Source organism: Haliotis rufescens, unplaced genomic scaffold, assembly GCF_023055435.1.
Source record: "Haliotis rufescens isolate VD_foot unplaced genomic scaffold, xgHalRufe1.0.p SCAF_4, whole genome shotgun sequence".
NCBI classification, from domain to species: Eukaryota; Metazoa; Mollusca; class Gastropoda; order Lepetellida; family Haliotidae; genus Haliotis; species Haliotis rufescens.
In genome coordinates this window covers 36,025,427-36,050,420 of record NW_025964112.1, presented here as the reverse complement: position 1 = coordinate 36,050,420, position 24,994 = coordinate 36,025,427, and the positions used below count along the sequence as shown (strand labels likewise).

General features: G+C 38.1%; 1 protein-coding gene across 4 annotated transcripts in view; it reads left to right on the top strand.

Moving 5' to 3' along the window:
• The window catches only part of LOC124134710 (uncharacterized protein DDB_G0284459-like), a 118,573-nt gene that overhangs the window by 84,027 nt on the left and 9,552 nt on the right, over window positions 1–24,994 (top strand). For all 4 annotated transcript variants that reach the window (XM_046499749.2, XM_048381780.1, XM_046499748.2 and 1 more), the window contains 2 exons: window positions 17,640–17,816; window positions 18,352–18,504. In XM_046499749.2, coding sequence (XP_046355705.2) covers window positions 17,640–17,816; window positions 18,352–18,504 — 330 coding nt within the window. The remainder of the gene's footprint in view (window positions 1–17,639; window positions 17,817–18,351; window positions 18,505–24,994) is intronic.

Sequence of the window (24,994 nt, the reverse complement as noted above, 5' to 3'; positions counted from 1 at the left end):
ACTTTTGGGGCACGGGTGAGTCAGTTGGCTAAGGCACCACGGTTGCTGTCCAGAGTTGCATCCCACTGTGTGCCAGAAACCTATGATCATGTCTTCAAATCCTGGTTCACGCTGGTTATAGTTTTAGGTTTATCAGTCACCATACCCTCACAAGTTTCACAAAATTGATAAGCATCTTAAGACTTGCATAGCTTTGATCTTTCTTCCCACATCAAGCTGACACACCAGGATATAGCTGAAATACTAAATTGGAGTTAAACCAAACTCAACCACTGAATTTCCTGCCCCAGACTTGTTTCCATTTAGGAGGCCATAATGTAGGTTGAATATAGCATACTGTGACATAAACAACATTCACTTTCTCATCAGAGATCACAGGATTACGACTGTCAGAAGTTTATGTTAGATAATGGTTGGTTTGTTGTTTTACGCCGCACTCAACAATATTCCAGCTACTTGATGGCAGTCTGCAAATATCAAATCTGGACCAGACAATCCAGTGATTGATGTCACGAGCATCGATCCACGCAATTGGGATCGATGACATGAATCAACCAAGTCAGCGAGCCTGACAACCCGATCCCGTTAGTCACCTTTTACGACTAGCATAGTCGCCTTTTACATCAAACATGGGTTGCTGAAGACCTGTTCTACCCCGGATCTTCACGGGTCTGTTAGATAGTGAAGTCTGTGATAATCCTGGTTCTGAGATTGTAAGGGTGCAAGCTGTTCTTCCGCCATTCCCCTCTGGAGTGTGGGCCATGTAAATGGTTAAGATCACAAATCACAAACAGATGCTGAGGTCAATTTATTATATTGCGAAATGTGTGTAAGAGCTCATGGCATCTGTAAATATTGGTTAAGAGATTGACAAATTGGTCGGCTGACCAAATATTGGTTGTCAATGAGACACTGTTGACTTAGGTCAGGAGATATCGATGTTTTCTTGCCATCATCTATCACTGACCCAGGAAACACCCTATCCTCACCAGTTAGGATGTCTATTGATTTGTGCTTGATTTGTACTTGATTGGGACTTAGAGGATAAACTAGGCTTTACTGTGATAATCTTTGATTTGTATAACAGTGCTTGCAAGTCATTATCCATAGTATTCAATCAGGACCTCTTTTGGACAGACATTCACATGTTGTGCAAATGGCAGAGATTCTCTTTTTATTTACACTTCAATAACTAAAGTGTGATATTCTCTTCCTGTTTTTGAAGTTACAGAATTTGTTATTTCTGATAAATGAACAAAGCACTTGAAGAAGTTATAGAGGTTCTTGGATGCAATCTGAGTTTCTTTATGGAGATATAGATGAAGAGAGCTAGATCTCACATTTAGTGAGTGAGTTCAGTTTTATGCCCCTAATTTAGCAATATTGCAGCTTAATTTGGAAAGCTGGGGAAACCAGAAAAGGGCTTCACTTGTTGTACCCACAAGGCTACCCGCTGGCAAGAAGGAGACATTTGTATAAACATACTATTATATTTATTCATGGGACAGCAGCCTGAACAAAATCTTAAGATTGTCCTAACCCAGTCTCATTAAAATCCAATCTTTTACTCTCATATGATACTTCTCTGCATAAAGATCTAAGGACACCATCACGAAGTGAATCCGAAGTGAATTTTGATTGCCCAACTTTTTAAGCTTTGGTTCTGGAGCCAATCAGATGTCAGCTCTCTAAAACGATCCGGTTTCATTTATTTACCACCTACATACATATACTTCGATTTTAACAAAAAGAAAACACAGAACACAAATATTCCTTGGCTGGTCCTTAATTTTGGGTGTAGATCCCATTGCACCCACATATAACCTAATAATGGTTACAGCATAATGGACTCCATTTTTTAGATACAATAATCAGATATGCAGGTCTGAATAGTTCACTCATTCGTACAGAAAATTTAGAAGCCTCAACACTAATTGACTGATTAGAGCGTTCAGCTGATGCAAGCTCCAACGGTTATACAGAACGGAAGGTCGGGCTTCGATCACCTGCAGTGTCATACCAAAATGCATCAGAAGATGGCACTTTTTACCCTGTCCAAAGCTCGGCATTAAGGGGCTAAAACAAGGACTGGTTGGCTCGGAGTCAGTGAACTGTGTCTGAGTGGGGTATTCTTGTCAAATTGTGGAAAGGTATCTCAGTGGGCAAGCACTATAAAATCAGCATTAGTCCGGACTAGTACCGGTACACTAGTACAAGCAGCCCCCTGACACTCACGTGATAACTCCCAATCGATAATGTCCCCTGCAAAAGGTTACCGAAATTTACTGCAAATCGTCCACTGGTAAAAGTATGGTACAATAAGAGTGACAGCTTTCTGTAAACAAATACTGCCTGACGTCTGAATGAGGTGTTATATTAAATTCTTTTATAAGCCTATGTATAGCATTACATTTTCAACACAAGATTAGCTTATTATAAATGACTATGACGTCAAAACATGACTGCTTTGTCTCAAACTAGGTCACTGTGCCAAACTGTTTTAACACAAATATTTGTTATTATGACAAATCATAAACTATTATGAAATTCTACTACATACAAAATGAAGTACTAGAGAAACGAATGGCCCTATATATGACTTACACTAGTCTAAGTGGCGACTAACGGGATCAGGTGGTCAGGCTCGCTGACTTGGTTGATGCATGTCATTGTATTCCGATTGCGTGGATCGATGCTCATGATGTCAATCACTGGATTGTCTTGTCCAGACTTGATTATTTACAGGCCACCATCAGGTAGCTAGAATATTGCTGAGTGCAGCGTTAAACAACAAACCAACGAACAGAAGGTTTGTAAATTTTGTGACCTAGATCTCTGTATGATATGATATTGAACGTTACTCAATATCCATAGTGTAATCCACTGCATGAAACTGATTGAAACTGTAAGTAGCAGGACTGACAGATAGTGTGTGCTTTTATTCACCCGACCATCACCAAAAACAAAAAAACAAATGTGACCCACCAGGAGAAAAGGGACCTTATGGGTGCTAGGATACACTTGTGCTGTGATGTCATAAAGAAAGATGTTTGATGTCAGTTTACTTCTGTATTAATCTCTATGTGGGCGGAATGTACAAAAATATATTATATTTCTCTCGTTAGTTCATAATGTAATAAACAGTATTTGTGTATACTGTAACAGTATTTGCAAACATTTCAGTATACATGTCTACTTTCTGTTGATCAGATGTAACATCTAAAAACTGCAATCATTACATAAACAGAATATGTCTGAAAATGGGACTTTGCAGAAAATGACGCCAAATGTTTGATGCTATGTTATATGAATATGTGGTTATGAATTGTATTTTTGTGGTCCTAGGATACTGTTGTTTTAAAATATGATAAGTGTGAGTGAATATGGTTTTACACCGCTTTTAATAATAATAATAATAATTGATTTGTAAAGCGCCTAATATCCATCGACAGTTGCTCACTGGCGCTGTGACAATATTCAAGAAATATCACGGCTGGGGACACCAGAAATGGGCTTCACAAATGGTATCCTTGTCACGAGCGACCACTTTAACCACTAGGCTACCCGACAGCCCCCAATGAATAAATATAATAAGAAGTCAAAATGTGATTTTTCACCTATACCCAGGTCCCCCATCAACAATGTACAGGTAATTTATGTTCACTCAGACAGCTGAAGTAGGTTTTACAGAGGAGGACTTGTTTTTATTCAGGTATAATATATACATGTATGTGTTCTATAAGTAATCAGAAATAATCTCACAATCTGTTTATTGTTGTTTGTTTTTATGTTATGGTCACCGATATCCATGATCACTGGTGTGCTTTTTTTATTTTAATTCTCCAAGGAAATATCTGATGTTTACCTTTCAAAACATACATAAAATAATGCAGTGAATGGTGATTTTGAAGATTTCTGAAGTAGCTATATTTACGATGAACGTAATTTTCAGAGGTCGTTTAAAGTAATTTTGCTTTGCCTAAGATGACTGTGGGTGATGATCACAGAACAGAAATTTCCCACAGAATTCAAAACTGTGAACTGTATTTGTGTGCGTGATGTATTTTGAGTTTTATTCCACTTGAAAGTAAGGGTTGAAAAGCAGGGACATATAGGCCCCTATGGCAACCACTTTAGGCCCCGAGATGAAGCTATAATATTTTTGAGGCATAAAATGACATTCACTTATTCTTGTCTGATCTGGTTAAATGAAAGAAAAGTGATGGCCTTACACTGCCATGTTCCTGTCTCATTGTGAAGCCTTATTCACTGATTCAACCCTGGGGCCTTGGTTAAAGCATTCGCCAAAGACCTACCACACAGGTTCAATGTGTAAAGCCAATTTTTGGAGTCCCCTACTAGACGAGGTGTAAAATATTAACACTCATGCTCACATTTATTCACCAGGATATCAGTGTAATATGTAGAAATAGCGACTGTTTAGTGGGGATCAATCCAGCGGTGTGTCTGAGGACTCGTGTAAAGATGCCTCACACAGTCCTCTATGTTGGAACTGTTCAGATTGCCTTGTCCAAGCCTGGTTCTACTCTTTAGACCTTTCACCAGGCCAAAACTTTGAACACCATAATGTAATTTCAAGGGCTTTACGTCAACATGTCAATTTGTGAGTGATGTGACTTTGAGAAATGGTTTCCAGGGCCTCATTGACATGGAAAGGGGTACCAGTGTAGCCACTTCACTAACAGTGTAAGAAGTATACCTTACTTGTGAAGCCGTACACCAATAAGGGATGGAGATTTATTTTTTTAAATAAATCTTACTGAATGAGTGAAGAAAATTGGACTGTAAAATGTTCTTTGCTTGCCACATGGCTACAACTGAATAGGTTTTGAAGATTCAGACAACCCTCATTTTTTCGTTTACCATGGGACTTTGCACTGCAAATTATTCACAATCATTCTTAATCTGTATACATATGGGACTCAGTATTTTGCTTCAGGTAAAATCCTGCCATTAATCAGTAAAATTACTAATTTATTAAATTTTGAATTTATAGTAAAGTGAATCTTATTTCAAACTTGAGAGGGGGGTGGTCGGGTAGCCTAGTGGTTAAAGCATTCGCTCGTTATGCCAAAGAGCCGGGTTCGAATCCCGACATGGGTACAATGTGTGAAGCCCATTTCTGGTGTCCCCCGCCGTGATATTGCTGGAATATTGCTAAAAGTGGCGTAAAACCAAACTCACTCTCACTCACTCACTCTCACTCACTCACTCACTCACTCACTCACTCACTCACTCACTCACTCACTCACTCAAACTTGAGGGTTTCTTTTCATTTCAATCAAATGCCATTCCACAAATCCACTCATACGTATTCCTAAAAAGAAAAAAAATTAACACAACTGCCAAAGATTTCATAACTCCCCAATCGACAAATGTCGGTATCTCAATGAAAGCACTTGATGCAGAGAAATTAGAACAAAGTGTGTCTACAGGCCCTTCATCTGCTGTGTCAATAGCAACAAGACCAGCACACGTAGCCCACCGCCTGCACCAATCAGAAAATAAGCTGATTGTTAAGACTATAGAGACAGAAGCTATTGGCGGCATGTGTTCCGAAGCAAATCGACACCTGACGTCAGAAGCATCACGATCTGAATGCTGGGCAGTTCACCGCTTCTAGGTTGCTACGAGAATTCTGTCAATACCGACTCACACTGTCGAGTGAAGAGACCAGGGACAGAGAACTGAAACATTCTCTCTGATTCTTGGTAGGGGACCTTAACATCTGTTTTCATATTCTATCATGGGGATTATGATAACTGCTAAAGATATGGTGAGGATCTTCTTTCTTTGTCATGTTCTTATTGTTTACTTACATTGAATGGTTTCAATTTATTTTTTGTTCCGTTTGTTTTATAGTCTTTTAGCTGCAAATCTGTTGTTGTCTTTACTGTTGTATATTTTTATGTACTAATGAGTAATAATGTGTAATGGTAAAGTTTTTCAATATGATTAGTTTTTGATTGTTTGTGGAGGAATATGTTGGATAATTGAATACATAATGAACTGTTTCTGTTTTTGTATGACGTGATAAACTGTTTTCTTGACTTGTATTGCCATAGATGTGGTTTTACATTTAATTTCCTTTACGGCATCAAGTTCAGTTTTGTTTAGTTTTATTCTGAAATAAGGTAAAAAAAATGGAAATGCATATTTATTATTTTGAATATTTATTGAGAAAAAGACTATTTGTAATTAATTTTTAAAGGTCATTTTTACTTGTTTTATAGAAAATAACATTTGGATATTATGTTTAATTAAATGAATTCGACAAACTTTAGAATTTATGTGCCCTGTTAATTTTGGGGGGTTATTATGACAAGGAAATTATTCTCCATTGTGTTGAAAATAGTAATTGTTAAAAATGTTGGTAAAACAAAAATCGATGTGTATTATATAATTGTATAGAGTATGGCTAAATATTTTCAATGAGAAAATAAATCACATAAAATTTCGGCCGTCCTTTAAATAAAGTATGTCAAGGTCTGAGTTATATACACAACTCAGTGACAGTGAATTTAATAATCTTTAATTGTCACTTAGTATTGCCTCTTACCAATAGCCCAGCAGGTGTTTTAATTTGCGTTTATCTCCTACTTAGCAAGTGGTCATTATGTGCGTTACTTTACCTGTGTACAAGTTGAGTTCAATCAAGGTGTTTTCAATTATTCAAGCAAATAGCCTCAGAATAGATCACTCTTTATAGCTACGGCTGTGAATCAGGCATGCTTGTAGCATCAATAGATTTGTTTGGAGTTCCATAGGGCATCGAAAAACCGGCCTTCACGTCACAGTTTACCATAAATGATCACTGTTGCTTTGAGCTCATGAATTTAAATGAGATGCTTTGTTGTAGATTGAATGTCTAAAGAGTAGATTTTTCTGAACTTGAGAGACTTGATAAAAACTATCTCATTTTCTTGTAACATTGTCTGATGTTCTGTTCTTGGAGGAGCATTGAGTGTTCCAGTGACCCCTGCCAAGATTTGTTCATTTCGGAATAAGATTTCCCTTGACTATATATACCAAAGTAGTCTTGGTGTTATTAGGAAAATGAACCGTGATATTTACAATTTCTCTGAAATATTTGAAGGCCCCTTTGGCCCAGTTGTCTAAAGCACTGCAGTTTGCTCTGCTGAGTTGCTTTCTCAGAAGCATTATGATTGTGAGTTCGAATCCCTTTTCACCCCGACTATGGTCCTAGGTGTGCACCATACCTGTGCTCATGGGTTTCACCAAAGTGGGAATCTGATACCTGCATCACTTCTGGCTTTCCTCCCACATTAGGCTGACATGCCGTGATATAACTGGAATACTGTAAAACCAATTCACTCACTCACTCTAAAACATTGTCTCCCTCCCCCAAGCTTGTTATACTTTTGGATTGAGTGAATAAGGGGCAGTGGGGGAGCCTGGTGGTGAAAATGTTGGCTTGTCATGCCAAGGACCCGTGAACATTTAAATCTGCTGTCCCCAGCTGTGATATAGCTTGATTCTTGCAGCAGCACAAAGACACTCATTATGTAATGAATGTAAACATCCTTTTAGTCTGTAAGAAACATGTGAATTTAATCAAACAAATCGAAAGGTTTCTTGTTTTAATGGTGGTTTCTGCTCATCCTTGACAGTGACTCGTGTGCTTGTAAACTTGTCTATGTCAGGCCCTGGCTGAAGCTCGCTTCAAAACTCTTGGCAATAGCCTACAGGGACTGACTGTGAGGTAGATGTGATGATAATGGTCCTCAACTGTGGTGACTGTATTGGTTGTGGATGTATACATGGGGCTGGTTAATGATGATGATGATGATGATGATGATGATGATGACGATGACTATGACGACGATGATGATGATGATGATGATGATGATGATGAAAAAGGTTGTAATGACCATATGATAATGCTAGTGGTAATGATGATGATGATGATGATGATGAGATGGTGACGATATGTTGAGAGTGATGATGATCATGATGATGATCATGATGCTAATAGTGTTGGTGATGGTGATGATAGTGGTGATGGTGATGATTCATACCCTTCCCATACAGCCTGTCTACATTTCACAATGTTGCCTAATCAGTCGGTGCCACACATCAATCAAATTTCCCTCAAGAAAAACACTCAGCCAGAATCCACCGTTTTTTTCAGTATCTGAACATTAATTGCCAACATCTGCCATGTCTGACATATTGATTCACTTCCCCCACCTTGATTTAAGTTTCCGTCCATTAATTCCATCGGGAGTTGACTCACACCAATTGAAAGCATATATTCCAGTTCCAAAGATTGTGTTCTAGACACACACTACTCTTGTTCAACTTGCCTTAGAACTCATGGAAGAACAGGAAAATGTCTCTCTGAGGGGTAATTTTTCGAAGGGAAAGGTTTTGAGGAAGTGAGATGACTGTTTAGGAAAGTGGGGGCATTGACAGTACTGGTATTTTTAGACTGATTTCACCTTTATGGGTGCAATCGTGCAATCAATGATTACGCAAGATGTAACACAGATCTCTGAAATCTAATAAGGACGACATACTTGGAGATTTAACAACCCTTTTTTCCTATTTTTAGACTTTGGGCTATTTTCAGACAAATTTAGTTCAGAATAGACTGAGTGCTTTTTTATTCTCACAAAAAGTGAAATAAAATTAGCGTAAATGGATTTATATTTTTCTGAAACAGAAAATAAAACATATCTAATATTGTAATCATCATTTGTGAAATGAATATGTTATATTATTAATGATTAATATCTTTGCAACAATAGCCTAAAATACTTAACTAATACAGTAAGCTTTTAGACAATATCCTTACAAGAGGAAATAAATTGTTTTTGAAAACATTGGTTGCATTTAGAAGAGAATAAGTTGTTGACATATAACAGCAGATAAAGGTAAATGAGTAATTTTATTAGTTCTGTTGTTGACTGATTAACCCAGTATGATGTAGGACTCGGCTCCCATTGAGGACTGAACAAGAATTGATTACTTTGTCTTTCTTTAATTCTGACAGCAGGTTTCAAACCTATCAAAATAATGGAAATAGTTCTAGCCCAATAGTGAGCCACATTTCATCCGATAGTGCTTTAAATGAAGACTGCATGTTTGTTGTTGTCATTGATTTATCAAGCTAGACAAAAAGTTGACCAATAAATAGGATTAATATGACAAAGTTACAGATTGTAGGCCATTGAAGTAGGACATTGAACTAGAACATTGAAGTTGGACATTGAAGTAGAACATTGAAGTAGAACATTGAAGTTGGACATTGAAGTAGGACATTGAACTAGAACATTGAAGTAGGACATTGAACTAGAACATTGAAGTAGGACATTGAAGTAGAACATTGAAGTTGGACATATCTGTTTTGCAAGAACATCAGAACAATAGTGATTGATAATTCCATCCTCTTTGAGTAATCTCAGAAGTTGAACAGAAAATTAGAAAGTAGGCACACCCAGCCTAAAACATTCCTATGAAATAATATTGCTGTAAATTGTATGGTGAATGAAATGTTTATCAGGTGAGATTGCTATCAATCATATGATTTCCATTGGTCTGTTGCCATCATACTGCCTCTGAAGACAGAAGAGCACTTGGCTAAATGCTGTATGCTGGATGAAGTCAGTTTGGTTTAGGGGTCTCGTGCCAGGCTGTATTTAGACTGGGCATCTATTTTAGGTGTCTAATGCTAAGCTATGCCCGGCCATATGACATGTAGGATTGGACAGGAATGGTCTCCATTATCAAATCAATTCCAGTCTCCTTATGAGGTTTTGATTGCAATATAATCTCCCTACATGGCCAAAGTGGCCGGAAGAGTAGAAGGGAAACTGGAGGTAGTTTGATAGGATGCCCCGACAGGAATAATGATCAAATCGCCCAATTAAAATGTCGGTGGAAAGTTTGTCTGGTCGGGTGACCTTGCCCTTTCATCATGGTTTTGATCATGTAATTATTGTAAGTGCAGAAAGTTCCATGTTTGTTGGATGTATTTATTTTCTAAATGGGCCTCACCAAGGGGATTTTTGGGTGGAAGAGATACCTGCTAGCCCATGCTTGTTGTAATCACAACTTAGGATTGAGTGATCAGGTCCTGTTGCTCACTCACTCACTCACTCACTGACTAGGTTTTAGGCTGGCTGTTGTAGTATATCATTGTACCAACTGCAAGAAATGATCCCTGATCGGCCTGCTCCTGGCCTGTGTGAAGGCGCGGGTGGGTGCTGCAATGCACTCTGCAGAGTTGCATGCCAGATTCCTGTGATTCACCTCAGTGGTTAACGTGTTTGCTTCACTTCGGGCCTTCCTCCTATGTTACACGGACACTTGGCTCAGCTAATTGGCAGTCCAAACAAATTAACTGTCATCACTCGAATGACAGTTTCTTGGTCTGCTTGTTCCAGTTTTATGATGTATAACAGTTTATCAGTCATTGATAACTCTAAGTACACAGAGACAATGTTTAAGTTTCACACTTGGTATTGATTACAATGGCTAAACCAAGGCAGAAAATTCAAAGAGGTACACATGCCAGAAGCAGGATGTAAGGAATTTTACTATGTAAAAATGCTGCGAGAAATGGTAAAATCACGTACACCATATTGTTGACACAGGTACAAAAATTTTCATTACGGTTCACAATTAGCAAAGACTTCGTTTCTGTGAAATATTTGTCCGTCACAATCAGATTGATCTTGTGACAGCCAAAGGGCTTGTCAGTTCCGTAACTCATAGTGCAAAAAGGCTCAGTTGTATTGTGACAAGCAAATGTGGCCACGTCTAACTCTGTGACATCAGCCAGCCAGTTGAATTGTCACATGATGGGATTGTGCAACACAGCAACTAGGCAATCAGAATTGCTAGATTCTGTGATGAAAAATGGTAAAAATACTCTCTATGTGACAGCAGAAATACTGCAGGCTTTCATGCAGAACATTCATTCTAAATTCAAGTACAGTTAAATGGCAAATAAATGAAGATTTATAGTCTTGTGAAATTTAATAAGTTTAGATTGACTAATGACCTGCTTGATATTGTAAGCTAAAATCAAGTTTCAATGGTTGTATCAAAAATAGAAATGAAACCATTTGTTTTCAACCTTCATGTTTTGCCTGCATAAGAACTGACAAAAACTCTCTGAAATTCAATGCCACATATCACATGGTGGGCACCATTCGACAAAGCAATGTACCCCTCAGACGGTCGTGATTCCTATGCTTCAAACATAGACTTAAAACAGTCATAGTGCTAAGATTGCTTTGTGGAACGGGCCCTAATGACTAATCACAGGCCATATTTCTTGGAATTACTGGACCATCTGAGGCCCACATTCTGTGACAGCTGATTGTCTTGCCATCAGAGGACCCTAACAGCTTCAGATTCTCCTAGCTCAGTTCTGATTTGGCAGAAACTGGAATCGTACAAAGGAGTCATACACTTCACCCAGATGGAATGGTCTTTGGCATTGGTTATCAATTTGTGACTGAAGTATTTTAGGATATTCTTGTTGCTCATCTTGTGTCCTTGATCAGACTTTGTTCCACCTTTGAACCTTTATCATGTAGGAAATGGGCATGAGACTAGAGCTTTGCCCCATTTAATGTTTGTAACATACTGAAAATCATATTGGTTATAAGGGATTAAGTTTGTTTTTGTGAACATGAAGTTTATGTGACATTAAGCCTGAGACCACAAACAATTATTAGATTTTCGTCCACCTTTGGCATAAATGTGAGGCGGGAATTATTCATATTTATTTCACACTTTTCAAAGCATCTGTGTACATGTCAAACTGTGGATGGATGATTATTCTTCTAATTAATATCTATATCCTGAATACACCAATATTCATTTTGAGCAAAGCTAAATTAGTAAGTGCAAAATTGGAAACAAGACTTTTTTTTGGATAAGAGATGATATCAAAATCGTAATCTCATTCCACATCAAACACATTCAAATATGAAGTCCTCTCATCTAGGTCTTACTGGAAGGAGTGATCGGAAAGACTTCACTTAGTTTCTGATTTGATTTAAGTGAGTGAAGAGTCTTGTTTTCTAGGTTTGTCCGGCGACTCTGAATTCCCAGCTGGTTGAGTCATCACCGCTCTAGAGGAAATGAACAGTTGGATTTGAAACAGGCACGGCATTTGAAATCTGCTGAACTGGCGCAATTTTGTAATGAGATCTACATCTCTCGGTGCACATTTTAACAATCATTAACTCTTTGATTGAAAGGTTCTGGGGGAAAATGTTTTTAATGTCCTGTTTGTTATTTGTTTGGCTTGTAAAACACAGACCGGGACTTGTTCTTACAACACATCACACATACACATTGTCCAAATATCACACACAAACCGGGACTTGTTCTTACAACACATCACACATACACATTGTCCAAATATCACACACAGACCGGGACTTGTTCTTACAACACATCACACATACACATTGTCCAAATATCACACACAGACCGGGACTTGTTCTTACAACACATCACACATACACATTATCCAAATATCACACACAGACCGGGACTTGTTCTTACAACACATCACACATACACATAGTACACAATTATATATCCCTGCTGTATTTTCTTGAAAAAAAATCGAAAAGAAATCAATAAAATACCTCAAGATAATACAGACTTTTAAGCACATTTTTAGGCATAGTTTGTAACAAGGTGCTGACTTACAGATTTGTGTAGAAGTCCACCGGTGGGTGCTTGCACTGCTTGTTGGAGCAGGGCACTTTATACTGTGAATGTAGTATGTAAACATCACAGACAACATGTTATATACATACCACAAGATCTAACATTATTATGTGAATACCACATAGATAGATCCTATGTTATGTGAATGCAACTAGATCTAATGTTATTATCTGAATACCACATATCTAGATTTAATGTTATGTGAATACCACATAGGTAGATCTAATGTTATTATGTGAATACCACATTCTAGATCTAATGTTATGTGAATACTGCATATCTAGATCTTATATTATTATGTGAATACCACCTATCTAGATTTAATGTTATGTGAATACCGCATAGGTAGATCTAATGTTATTATGTGAATACCACCTATCTAGATTTAATGTCATGTGAATACCACCTATCTAGATTTAATGTTATGTGAATACCACCTATCTAGATTTAATGTTATGTGAATACCGCCTATCTAGATTTAATGTTCTGTGAATACCACCTATCTAGATTTAATGTTATGTGAATACCACCTATCTAGATTTAATGTTATGTGAATACCGCCTATCTAGATTTAATGTTATGTGAATACCGCATAGGTAGATCTAATGTTATTATATGACTTGAGTGGATTTCCTGGTTGTGGCAATTTATGACATTTACAAGATGTGTGTCAACTCATCTAAAGGCCAAGGATCAAGGCAGCAGCGTTATTTTCTTTGTAATGGGATTTCCGAGACAGTATTGCAAAGTTAGGATGACCATGTCCCTGCCATTTGATTACTTTCAGATGAATCATCATTATCAGAACTTTTGCCTATGGCGCTTTCCTTTGACTTCCTCTTTGTCAGAACAGTGTCAAAGACAATCAGGTTAGAGAATTGGGGCAATGAAGACAACGTACGGCTGACCCAGTTCCTCGGATTGCCTCAAACTATGCTTCGTATTTCTCAGCGGGAACACTGTTTGTTCATATATGTAAAGCTGGTAAAGTTATTAATCATGTTGATTGTATAAAGGTCACATAGCATGTGTTTTTGTGGAAATGGCTATTTAGGACAAGATAAATCAGTTTTTAAATGGTTTGAAAAGGTAACTTGTTCAAGGATGGCCTGAAAAGAATGGTTGTTTTATTCATGGACTACCATGGAAATAGATCCACGAGGAGTTTCTCAATATACCATGGACTTCTAATTGCAACTTGGTTCAAATCTAAGCGGAACATTTCTGAACAAACAGTTCCACAATGAGCTAAATGTCAAGTGCTGTGACTCCAGGCAGTTTCAGTTTCTATTTTCCCAAAAGTCCTTGGAGAAATTTAATTGAAGAGAGCTTTGAAAGTATCATCTTTCCATCTACATTAAAATGAAGAAGTTCATTAAGTGTAGGTGTTGTGGTCTTAGATTATTCTATGGTTTATTGTGTATGTGTATAGTATCAACCTCCAAATTGCATCAAACTCTGCTCAGTGGATGCTTAACTGGCATTATGACCAGTGTGGCATTATAAACATTAGTGCATTATGACCAGTGTGGCATTATAAACATTAGTGCATTATGACCAGTGTTGCATTATAAACATTAAGGCATTATGAACAGTGTGGCATTATAAACATTAGGGCATTATGACCAGTGTGGCATTATAAACATTAGTGCATTATGACCAGTGTGGCATCATAAACATTAGTGCATTATGACCTGTGTGGCATTATAAACATTAGGGCATTATGACCAGTGTGGCATTATAAACATTCGTGCATTATGACCAGTGTGGCATTATAAACATTAGTGCATTATGACCAGTGTGGCATTATAAACATTAAGGCATTATGAACAGTGTGGCATTATAAACATTAGTGCATTATATGACCAGTGTGGCATTATAAACATTAGGGCATTATGACCAGTGTGGCATTATAAACATTAGTGCATTATGACCAGTGTGGCATCATAAACATTAGTGCATTATGACCTGTGTGGCATTATAAACATTAGGGCATTATGACCAGTGTGGCATTATAAACATTCGTGCATTATGACCAGTGTGGCATTATAAACATTAGTGCATTATGACCAGTGTGGCATTATAAACATTAAGGCATTATGAACAGTGTGGCATTATAAACATTAGTGCATTATATGACCAGTGTGGCATTATAAACATTAGTGCATTATGACCAGTGTGGCATTATAAACATTAGTGCATTATGACCAGTGTGGCATTATAAACATAAGTGCATTATGACCAGTGTGGCATTATAAACATTAGGGCATTATGACCAGTGTGGCATTATAAACATTAGTGCATTATGACCAGTGTGGCATTATAAACATTAGGGCATTATGACCAGTGTGGCATTATAAGCATTAGGGCATTGTGACCACCGGGCATTATAAACATTAGGGCCTTATGACCAGTGTGGCATTATGAACATTAGGGCATTATGACCAGTGTGGCATTATAAGCATTAGGGCATTGTGACCAGTGTGGCATTATAAACATTAGGGCCTTATGACCAGTGTGGCATTATGACCAGTTTGGCTTTGGCATATGAACTAACAGAACTAATTGGTTGAGATCTTATATGAATGAAACAGACTAAATATTTCATGTAATGTAGCCAGAATGACCAGAGTGTAATCCTTCAGTGAGGCAAACTTTGCACAATGAGTTTCTCTGTAATTGGACAATTTATTCCCAAGCCATATTTCTGGCTTATGTGGCCTGTCGGGCACTACAGTTTGGGCAGCATCTATACCCACCCTCCATATCATGGTCATTTAGAATGGTTGTACTGTCCAGGTTCTGAAAGTCTCTCTCAAGAGTACTATAATACTATGAAATCGATTTCCTCAGTATCTACATGATGAAGCTTCTAAAAAAAATCCTGGTGTGGGCAGTGTGTATGCCACATGAAACCAAATGTCTTTGAGCCACTGAGCATATGGTACAGTATCCTTGAAATGTCATTCTCTATTGAAGATAAGTCAAGGAGACTGTTCATGTGATTGTCTCTGAAATAGGATTGCCAGTGTTGAAAGCTGAACTCTTCCTAATAACCTAATATTTCTTTGTCCACATTAAGAAATAAGTTAGATTATAATGAGACAAATATGTCTTTATTGTTTTCATGAAGCCTGTAATGTGTTTGTGAGGATGCTGCTCTGCAGATGTTCTTGGCAATGGTGCTGATGATGAGAGCTATGAGCCCTGATGATATTCCCAGTTCTTCTGATGAAGGCAATGACAGCAAACAGTTTTGATATTGCATGGTGCTGATGGTAATATACAACCCAAATTAATTGAGGAACAGCTGCTAGAAACAATGTCCAAGAGCCAGGCCTCGGCTTGGGGCAGAATTATATTGATAATAGGGGATGACAGAATAATTCCACAGACGCACATCAACTGTCACCTTTTAACTCTTCAATCACAGGAAGACATTTTCACAATGCAAGGACATGTTTTGTCCATGACCAAATCTTTCCTTTCAGCGTGTTTGTTATATGTGTCAAAGTTGTTTCTGACCATTGGGTTAACATCATGGTTGCATATCCTTGACACATTGCCTTGCCAGGTGTCATTGCTCATCATCGTGAGCGAAACAGCTACTGTGAAGAGGTTGTCTGATCTTGGTGCAGATGCATTCGAGGAAATGGCCAAGAACATCATGTCCTTGCAAGATAAACATTACTTGCTGAGATCAATTGGAAATGTTACTTTGAAAGTATTAATCAGTGATTTGAAAGAACTGGGGAATGGGTCAAAAAGATTAATTTGTACAAAATGATTCTGTTTTGTCAGTCATGGAATCAGACAACTGTTCATTCCAGTTGTGGAAGCAGACATTTTGATGTGTATGATAGTCATGAAAGGTTCCCAAAGTATATCTGGTACTGCTATGTAAGTAGTATCAAATATATTTTGGGAACTTCCACAAGTATCAGTTATCTGCAAATTCCACTTTTAGCATCAAGTTCATTTATCTTGGTCGATTTTTCACTCGGGAAGAACTGGTTTCCCTTTGTTTAGAAGCCTCTGTCTGGTCACTGCAAGTGTTGCTCCACATTATGTAATTACACAGGCCTAGCTATTACAGGGAGGCCGGACTTATTTTCACCTCCGTTGAAGGCAAAACAGGTGACAAGGACATGTTAAGTGGTCGATACTGACGTCAAGCAGATCAGGGTTGTAACAGCAATTAGTTTGTATCTACAGCCGTGGATGGTTTCCAAAGCTACCATTTAATGTTAGGGTTTGTGGAGAAGATAAATGAGATGCTTCTTCACCCCTGATCTTACAGGTCTTTGTGTACGTCTCTTTGCTGTGCTGCCAGAATTGAGAATCAATGGGGGATTTCTTTTGATGGAAACACAAAGTTTGAGATAGGTAATCATGTTAGTCTAATATTGGTGCTGAACTGGAGAGGTACTAATTAGGCTCTGACTTGTACTCGAGTTCAGATGGGTTGGAGTACCTGGAAAGGGAGATAACTCTAACCCATATTTATCCTAACACTTGTAACACATACTTGATGGTATTTTCTCAATATCTTGCATACAATAAATCACCTTGTACAGAATAGTAATAATGTTAAACATAGAGTTGTGCATGCTATTAATAGGATGACACATTGAAAGGATAGGCTTCTGTTATTTGAAGAGAATAGGTCCAAATGCACCAACTAGTCAATGAGGTTTTCTGTTTGTTTTGATGGCATCTCTAGAAATTCTTGTAACCTTACAAAACAGGAACTCAGGTCCAGGTCAGAATATGTGAACACGGTCCTTGATTCCATTTCGTTGTCATGTTTCTGTTTATTGGGCTGAAAGAACTGGCCCCTTTGAACTTGGATCATTATACCTCTATGGTTAATTGTGAAAATAATTGTTTTTTCTCAGAATATTCCTTGCCCTGACTGCAACCCCAGAGCGATGCCTCCTCAGCCTGCCCCCAATGAAGATGTGCCTCCACCGTGCCCCTGCTGTCTCAGTATGCGCAGCGAGAGGAGGGAGACAATTCAGGAAATAGTGGAAACTGAAATCAGCTACGGAAGAGATCTGAAGATTCTTAGAGATGTATGTACAGTTGATGATGATGATGATAATGATGATGATGTCATCTGCAACTAAAATTCTGATAAGAGACACGTGCCCCAGTATAAAGCGCTGCAACCCGTTGTGCAGGGTTCTTGGCACTAGGTTCATACATTCGGCATGCCATTATCCTTTGATCATGGGTTCAAATCTAACATTCGCCCATTATCATGATTATTGGTTCGTCAGCATGATACCTGTGTTCGAAGGTCTTACATAGAGGTAGAGGTCACATACCTGCTTCACTTTAGGCTTTGCTGCTTCAAAAGGCTGACATGCAATTATCTACTGTTCAAAGCAGCATTTTAATCACTCATTCACTGAGTGACTTATGGTTTAGATTTTAACCTAATTTTAAGATTTGCATTAAGTTTAAGATTTTGAGGCTTCATGTGTACCAATTCATGAAAGAAAAAGAGCCTTCAAAGACTTTTTCAGTTTCATAATATCTGAATTGATTAACTCTGCTGTGTGGATATATCTTTTGATTATGGAGCCTGATCTATTCTATTTGCAGGAGTTCTACACACCAATGAGGCAGAATGGCATGCTGAACAGTGAGCAGCTGGAAGTGGTGTTCACCAACCTCCATGAGTTGATTCAGGTCAACGAGCAGTTCCTACACAAGCTGCAGAGCGAAGTGGCCACCGCCGCCAACAACAATGAGGAGGTAGGAATATCACTGACAGCGCTGCAATAGGATCAAATTAAGTGAAGAAAAACATTGCACTTTTTGATTTGCTAATTTAGTTGACAATCTGGGGGAGTAAAAGTCTAATTGTGACACCGGTCTTAGTTATTATTCACTTCAGTGAATCTGATGATGACGGTTATTGTGCTGGTAAGTCAAGAATCATAATCTGGGCAAATGTTCGATTCTAACATTAAACCCACAATCAGCAGATCGTGCATGAGTGTGTGGGTAAATGAGTTTAGTTTAATGCCTCTTTGACAGGTATTTGAGTGGCAACTTGATGTTGGTTGATCAGATGTCAGACTCTACCACTTCCTTGACTGATACCTATGAGCACGGGTATGGTGATGACAAACCTAGAAACATATATAATCAGGGTGAATGCTGGATTCGCACTCACGATCATAGGTTGCTGACACACTTGTGTTGTGAATAAATAAAATATGTATGTTCAATATTTGTTAATTATATTTCTTACACTTATACAGAATTAATGCACTGCAACACATGATGAAAGAAATATTAGTAACACTTTTTACATTCAGTGATAAGGAACTGACCATTTGATATTCTGGGGGGAAGCTGGGTTTCTGCAAAACCAGATATATTTTTTTAACTAAAACGCCTTGTAACAATGTATAGTTTGTGGCTGACTATTTCTTTCTTTTGCAACAGTCAGAAGCACAATTATGTTTTTCAAACATAATCGCAGCACCCCTCTCCCCCAGAATATCCAATGGTCTGTCCCTAAGGCCCCTTATATGATCAATTTGTAGCCATCTCACAGATTCAATATCTTCCGTAAGGGAGTAATTTTTATTCAGATGTACTAACAAACTACAAGAAATACAGAAATGAGCTGTGTGTGGCTGGTTGTGTAAGACAGGGATGTCTGGCGTAATAATTCTTGTCTTATATAACAGTCTACACACAATCTCATTAGTGGACTCTTCATTGTACAGAACTATGTCTCCTGACCGTAACTGGATAATGTGTGTTTAGCAAGCCTTTCATACAGGTTGCATCATCTCACAGATTCAATTCACAGGAAGCCATGGTTTGATTTCCTGGCTGGCTGTAAGCAAGGCTAAGTAATTTAGGTGTGTGAAGTAAATCTGATTGGTTTCTGTCTGCTGTGCTTTAGAAAACAGCAATGACATCACTCTATTGTTTCACTGCATGTTATCCGTCACAAATTGACAGTTTACTTACCTACTTTCTGCAATGCAAATTTTAAGCTCACCCATTAATTCTAAGGGGCAGTCCGATAACCTAGTGGTTAAAGCGTTCGCTCATCACACAGAAGGCCCAGGTTCGATTCCTGTGTGAAGCCCGTTTCTGGTGTCCCCCGCCGGGATATTGCTGGTATATTGCTAATTGCGGTGTAAAACCATACTCACTCACTCGTTATTATTAAGCATGTGCATTATGAGTGTCCTGGCTACAGCAGTCAAATAGCACAAGGTGCACATACAATACCAATGTACAGGCTAGTTCAAATGCAGCAGAGATATCGAAGGTTGAAGTCAAAGATTCTTGTGTATTAAGAATGTACCGCATGAGATCTCCTTGCAGCATATTTGTGTTGTACTTATTTTCATGTATTTATTGATTTATGTTAACTTTCAGGTGGTATTTTAAATATGCTTATGCAGTACAGTAGAACATGGATATAACAAACTACAAGGAACCAGAGAAATCAGTTCATCATATACGTTGTTCGTTATATACATTTTTGCTCAGAAACGTCCACCATCTTGGCTAAAACAAAATACAATACACATACGCGTTTATACACGTTTCCTCCCGCATCTACCGGTGATTCAGTTAAAAAGTACCAAATGATACAACTTCAAAAAGATTTAATGCAATGGTCAGAAGAAATTGAATCTGAAATTATTAATATACTCCAATATCACCGAAATTAATGTAAACATTATTTAATGAAATTTGTTTGTTTTACAGACTAGATTAGTCCAATCTATGTCTGTTAGTTCGCTGAAGAGAGTTCGTTATGTACGTAAATTTTATATGATAATATATAGGAGATAAATCAGGGATTTTTTAACAGTTCGTTGTATCCGTTTGTTTGCTCTATCCGTGTTCGTTATACCTGTGTTCTACTGTACCTCGTTACTTTGATGCTGTATTTTATGTCAGACTGGACATTCATTACAAATAATGATACTCGCCTGGGAACTTTGCAGACTCATACATTATTTGTGACCAATATCCAGTTACGCATGCATGTGTTGTTCTTATATTGCTGATGTGAGATCAAATTTTAACTCAGTCAATATGCTTGTCATAAGAGTTGAATTAAATAGGGATTGTGTGGTTGCGATGTGTGATTGTCATTGTTCCTTGATAAGATGGATAGGTGTTCACCCCCAGTGGATGGGTACCGAGTAGGATGAGATTGAATACAGAACATTCAAGTGCCAAATCAGCTGCATGGGTTGTATACTCCCCAGGGAGTTTAGAAAGGAAAATGAATGTACACTGATCCATTGAGTGGTAGGAACATGCATTGTGTGGACTTCAGTAATTACTGTATTCGACGTAATAAGCACCTTGCTCTAATAAGCGCCCATGGCGATATTTGCTTATATAGTGGCTAGTGAACAATCTCATTTAGCACCCCTTCCGATTGATCAATGTACATAAGACTTATTTATTCGCACATAATACGCACTCGTGTGCTACATGCACCATTAATTATGGGCAATTACATTCTGGACAAACATATCTGTCGTACATAAACATTTCAGGCTGTCAGCATAAACCACAAAATTTATCTTTCAACTCTGTTTTTTCCACCAAAGTAATATTCTAATAAGAGCCCCCTATTACTAATTTTGAGTGCATCCTGAGCGCTTATTACGTCGAATACGGTATTGTATAATAGTTGATCAGTCAATGCATGTGGGCCAGTCTGGATTATATACAGGTCACCTTGACACAGATGGAATTTTGCGAGTTGTGGCATAAAAAAAGCAAATATTTCATGGATTTCGGTCTAAAAGAAATTAAATGGTGTCACCTGTGCAATGTCCACTTCATTTTAAAGTTTCTAGAGGGTGCTACAGTGACACAGGCCTTCCTTGCTGTCGTCAGGTTTTGTCTAGAAAAGTTAATACTGTGACACTTAAGTGGTGAGAGTTATTAGATTGGGAGCTACTTTTACTTACCTATTCCTAGCCCTGACCTAGCTGTCTGAATCTGTGACACTCGCGTAGTGTATTTAGGGGAATGGTTAGCGGCTAGGTTGATGATGATAATCATAAAATTATGGGGCACAGGTCACCAAGTCATTTAAGACGTCATGCGTTCAACAAAGACTTTCTTACTTTATCTGACTCATATTAAGCGGATGCGCCATGATATGAATGAAATACTGTTCAAAGCACTGTTAAACTCACCTCACTATTGCATTCATAAGATTGTCTTATTACTGAGAATTTAATTCTGCTTTATATATGGTTGTTATACAGCTTTCATATATAGCTCTGACAAAGCTGGGGTGGTCAGGGGTAGGCTAGTGGTTAAAGCTTTCGGTCGTTACGCCGAAGACACGGTTTTGTTTCCCCACATGGGTACAATGTGTGAAGCCAAATTCTGGTGTCCCCCTGGTAATATGGCTGGAATATTGCTAAAAGCAGAGTAAAACCATACTCACTCACTGGGACGAAGCTCTGCTATTTCCAGTATGGTTTCAAACCTATTATGTCTTAGCATGAGGTTATAAGACATGTCAGTATCTCTTTTGTTTAAGACTGTGAGTACAGAAAAGCAATTCGACATAATAAGCGCCCATGGCGCTCTCAAAATTAGAAATAGGGGGCTCTTATTAGAATATTATTTTGGTGAAAAAAACTGAGTTGAAAGATAAATTTCATGGTTTATGCTGCGGCCTGAAATGTTTATGTACGACAGATATATCTTTCCAGAATTTAATTGCCCATAATAAAGGGTGCCTATAACACACAAGTGCATATTATACGCGAATAAATAAGTCTTGTGTACATTGATACACCGGAAGGTTGCTGATTGGGATTGTTCACTAGCCAATATATTAGCAAATATCGCCTTAGGTGCTTATTAGAGCAGGGAGCTTATTACGTCGAATACGGTATCATTAGCTGATAATAAAACTTCAATCAGATATTGATATCAGAAATAATATCCACATTGTCTGTTTTTACTGCAACAAATAGTGGTTACAATCTCAAGGACAGGGCGTTCCAGTTCTCTGTGAATGTTATTTTATTAGGTGTAATTGGCTGATATTATTTTGTTTTTATTTCATTATCAACAGATTTGTCTGACAGATGTCAAATATCTTTTATGTAATTGAAGAAAGGAAGAGAAGGGACATTGACTCATAGAATTGTGTGTTTGAGTAAGCGAGAGTGATTTGGCGGTAACATCGCTTTGAAGAGTATTCGAGTTGTATCACAGCATGTCAGCTTGATGGGGGAGGAAAGCAAGAAGTGATGCAGGGCTTACACTTGTACTACTTTGGTAAAACCCACAAGCAGTTGTATGGTGATGACAAACAGAAGCATAATCATGGCAAACTGGTATTTGAACCATCAATCATAGGTTTCCTGCACACATAAGGGACACAACTCTGCACAGCTAAGGGACACAACTCTGCACAGTGCCTGAGAGAATGTCTTGGCCACAGGCGCCCACATTGTATTTGAATTATATGGGATGTATGATAGTAGTCCAGATTTAATGTGTTTGTGATTTTTTAGCAAGCTTTTATAAACGTCAGTTGGATCTATCAGGTTTTAATTCATTTGGAAGAAGAGTATGCAGATGAGATTTGCAAGATCTACAGTTATGATTGTTGGAAGAGATCTCCAATTTGGTAACATTTTGTTAATACATTAAGTTAGTGGACTCTGAAATGTCTACCCTACCATGATTCAGTCATTATTAGTTGGGATAAATATATTTATAGGGAGGTAGGAATATTCATGACATTTAAGTCTTTTGCCATTAAAGTTTGGATGAATGTGAATAGGAATATATTTGACATTTAAATCGTTTGCCACTGTCAATATTATACCAACAAGCATTAACTGCTGCCCAGAATGTTTGGAAATTTGATGATTTTCTGTGCCTTAAAATGTCACATTAGATCGACATCCAAAGAACCCTCATGTGGTGACTGATGTCAGGAAATCAGCAATAACAAGACTCTCCGGAATGGCAGTAACATAACATGCTAAATATAAATGTGCCAAGGTCTTGAAAAGCTTCCAATGTATTGATTCAGATTTGTTGTGATGATATTCTAAGCCGCAGCCGAACTATATATAGTACTCCGGGAGGACTGGTTTGATGAATGAAGAGTCGATATAGGGGACAGATGTACAGAAATAATTCATTGCCTTCTAGTAGAGAGAAGAGACAAATCAGTTTGACAAGTAAATATGACCAGAGGACCTGTATCAAATTCAGTCCGATTAGGATAGACTTTCTAATTCGCATGGCTCATTCGTCTGCATATTTTAGCACAGGAATTTTTACCTCTATCCATTCTTTACTAGAAAAGGACACATATGGGATACATGGTAAATACTAATATAAAGGACAAATAAATCAGACACATACAGGACATATACAGGACATATGCAATACACATGCAGGACATGGAAGGCACATACTGAACACATACAGGACATATGCAAGACACATACAAGACACATACAGGACATATGCAAGACACATGCAGGACATATGCAAGACACATACAGGACATATGCAAGACACATGCAGGACATATACAAGACACATACACAACAATGTTTTGTCAAGTATCATTGGTAGCAGAAGAGTTTTGTCATGTGTAGGAATCTGTGTTTATTGCCAGAGGAATGAGGAAACTGTTGTGTTTCCAGGTTAGAATAGCTAGGTCCCCAACAACCTATGCTTGTCAAAGAGGAAGGCTCTGAGCGAGTGACTTTGTTGATTGTTGGTCATTATACATTGAAGGCATGGGATGTTACTCAAAATATCAATCAGATATTGGTCCAGATTCAACAATGTACAGGCTGACGCGGTTGTAGCTGGAATATTGCTGACTGGCATTAAACAACAAACAAACACAAGTAAACAGATTTAAAATTTCTCATGTAAGTTATCATTAGTGTCTGTATGACTGACAGCAGCTTAACTTCTTCTCCCCATCACCCGACAACAGCATCATGGCGAGAGCCAGTGTGGGGGTGAAGTGCTCCTCGGACACTGGTAAGGGTGCGTGTGATGTTGTCAACACAGGGCTAGTTGAGGATTAAGGATTAGATGGGCAGAATCTGATATATCAACTTAGAAGTATTATTGGAAACTGTGAAAAGTGAAGGAAGCTCTGTCATTAGCTGTCTGAGCTGATCGAGTGGGGCTTACACAAGATAAGTTGTGGTAATTCCGCATCAGTTCAGATTGTAATGGG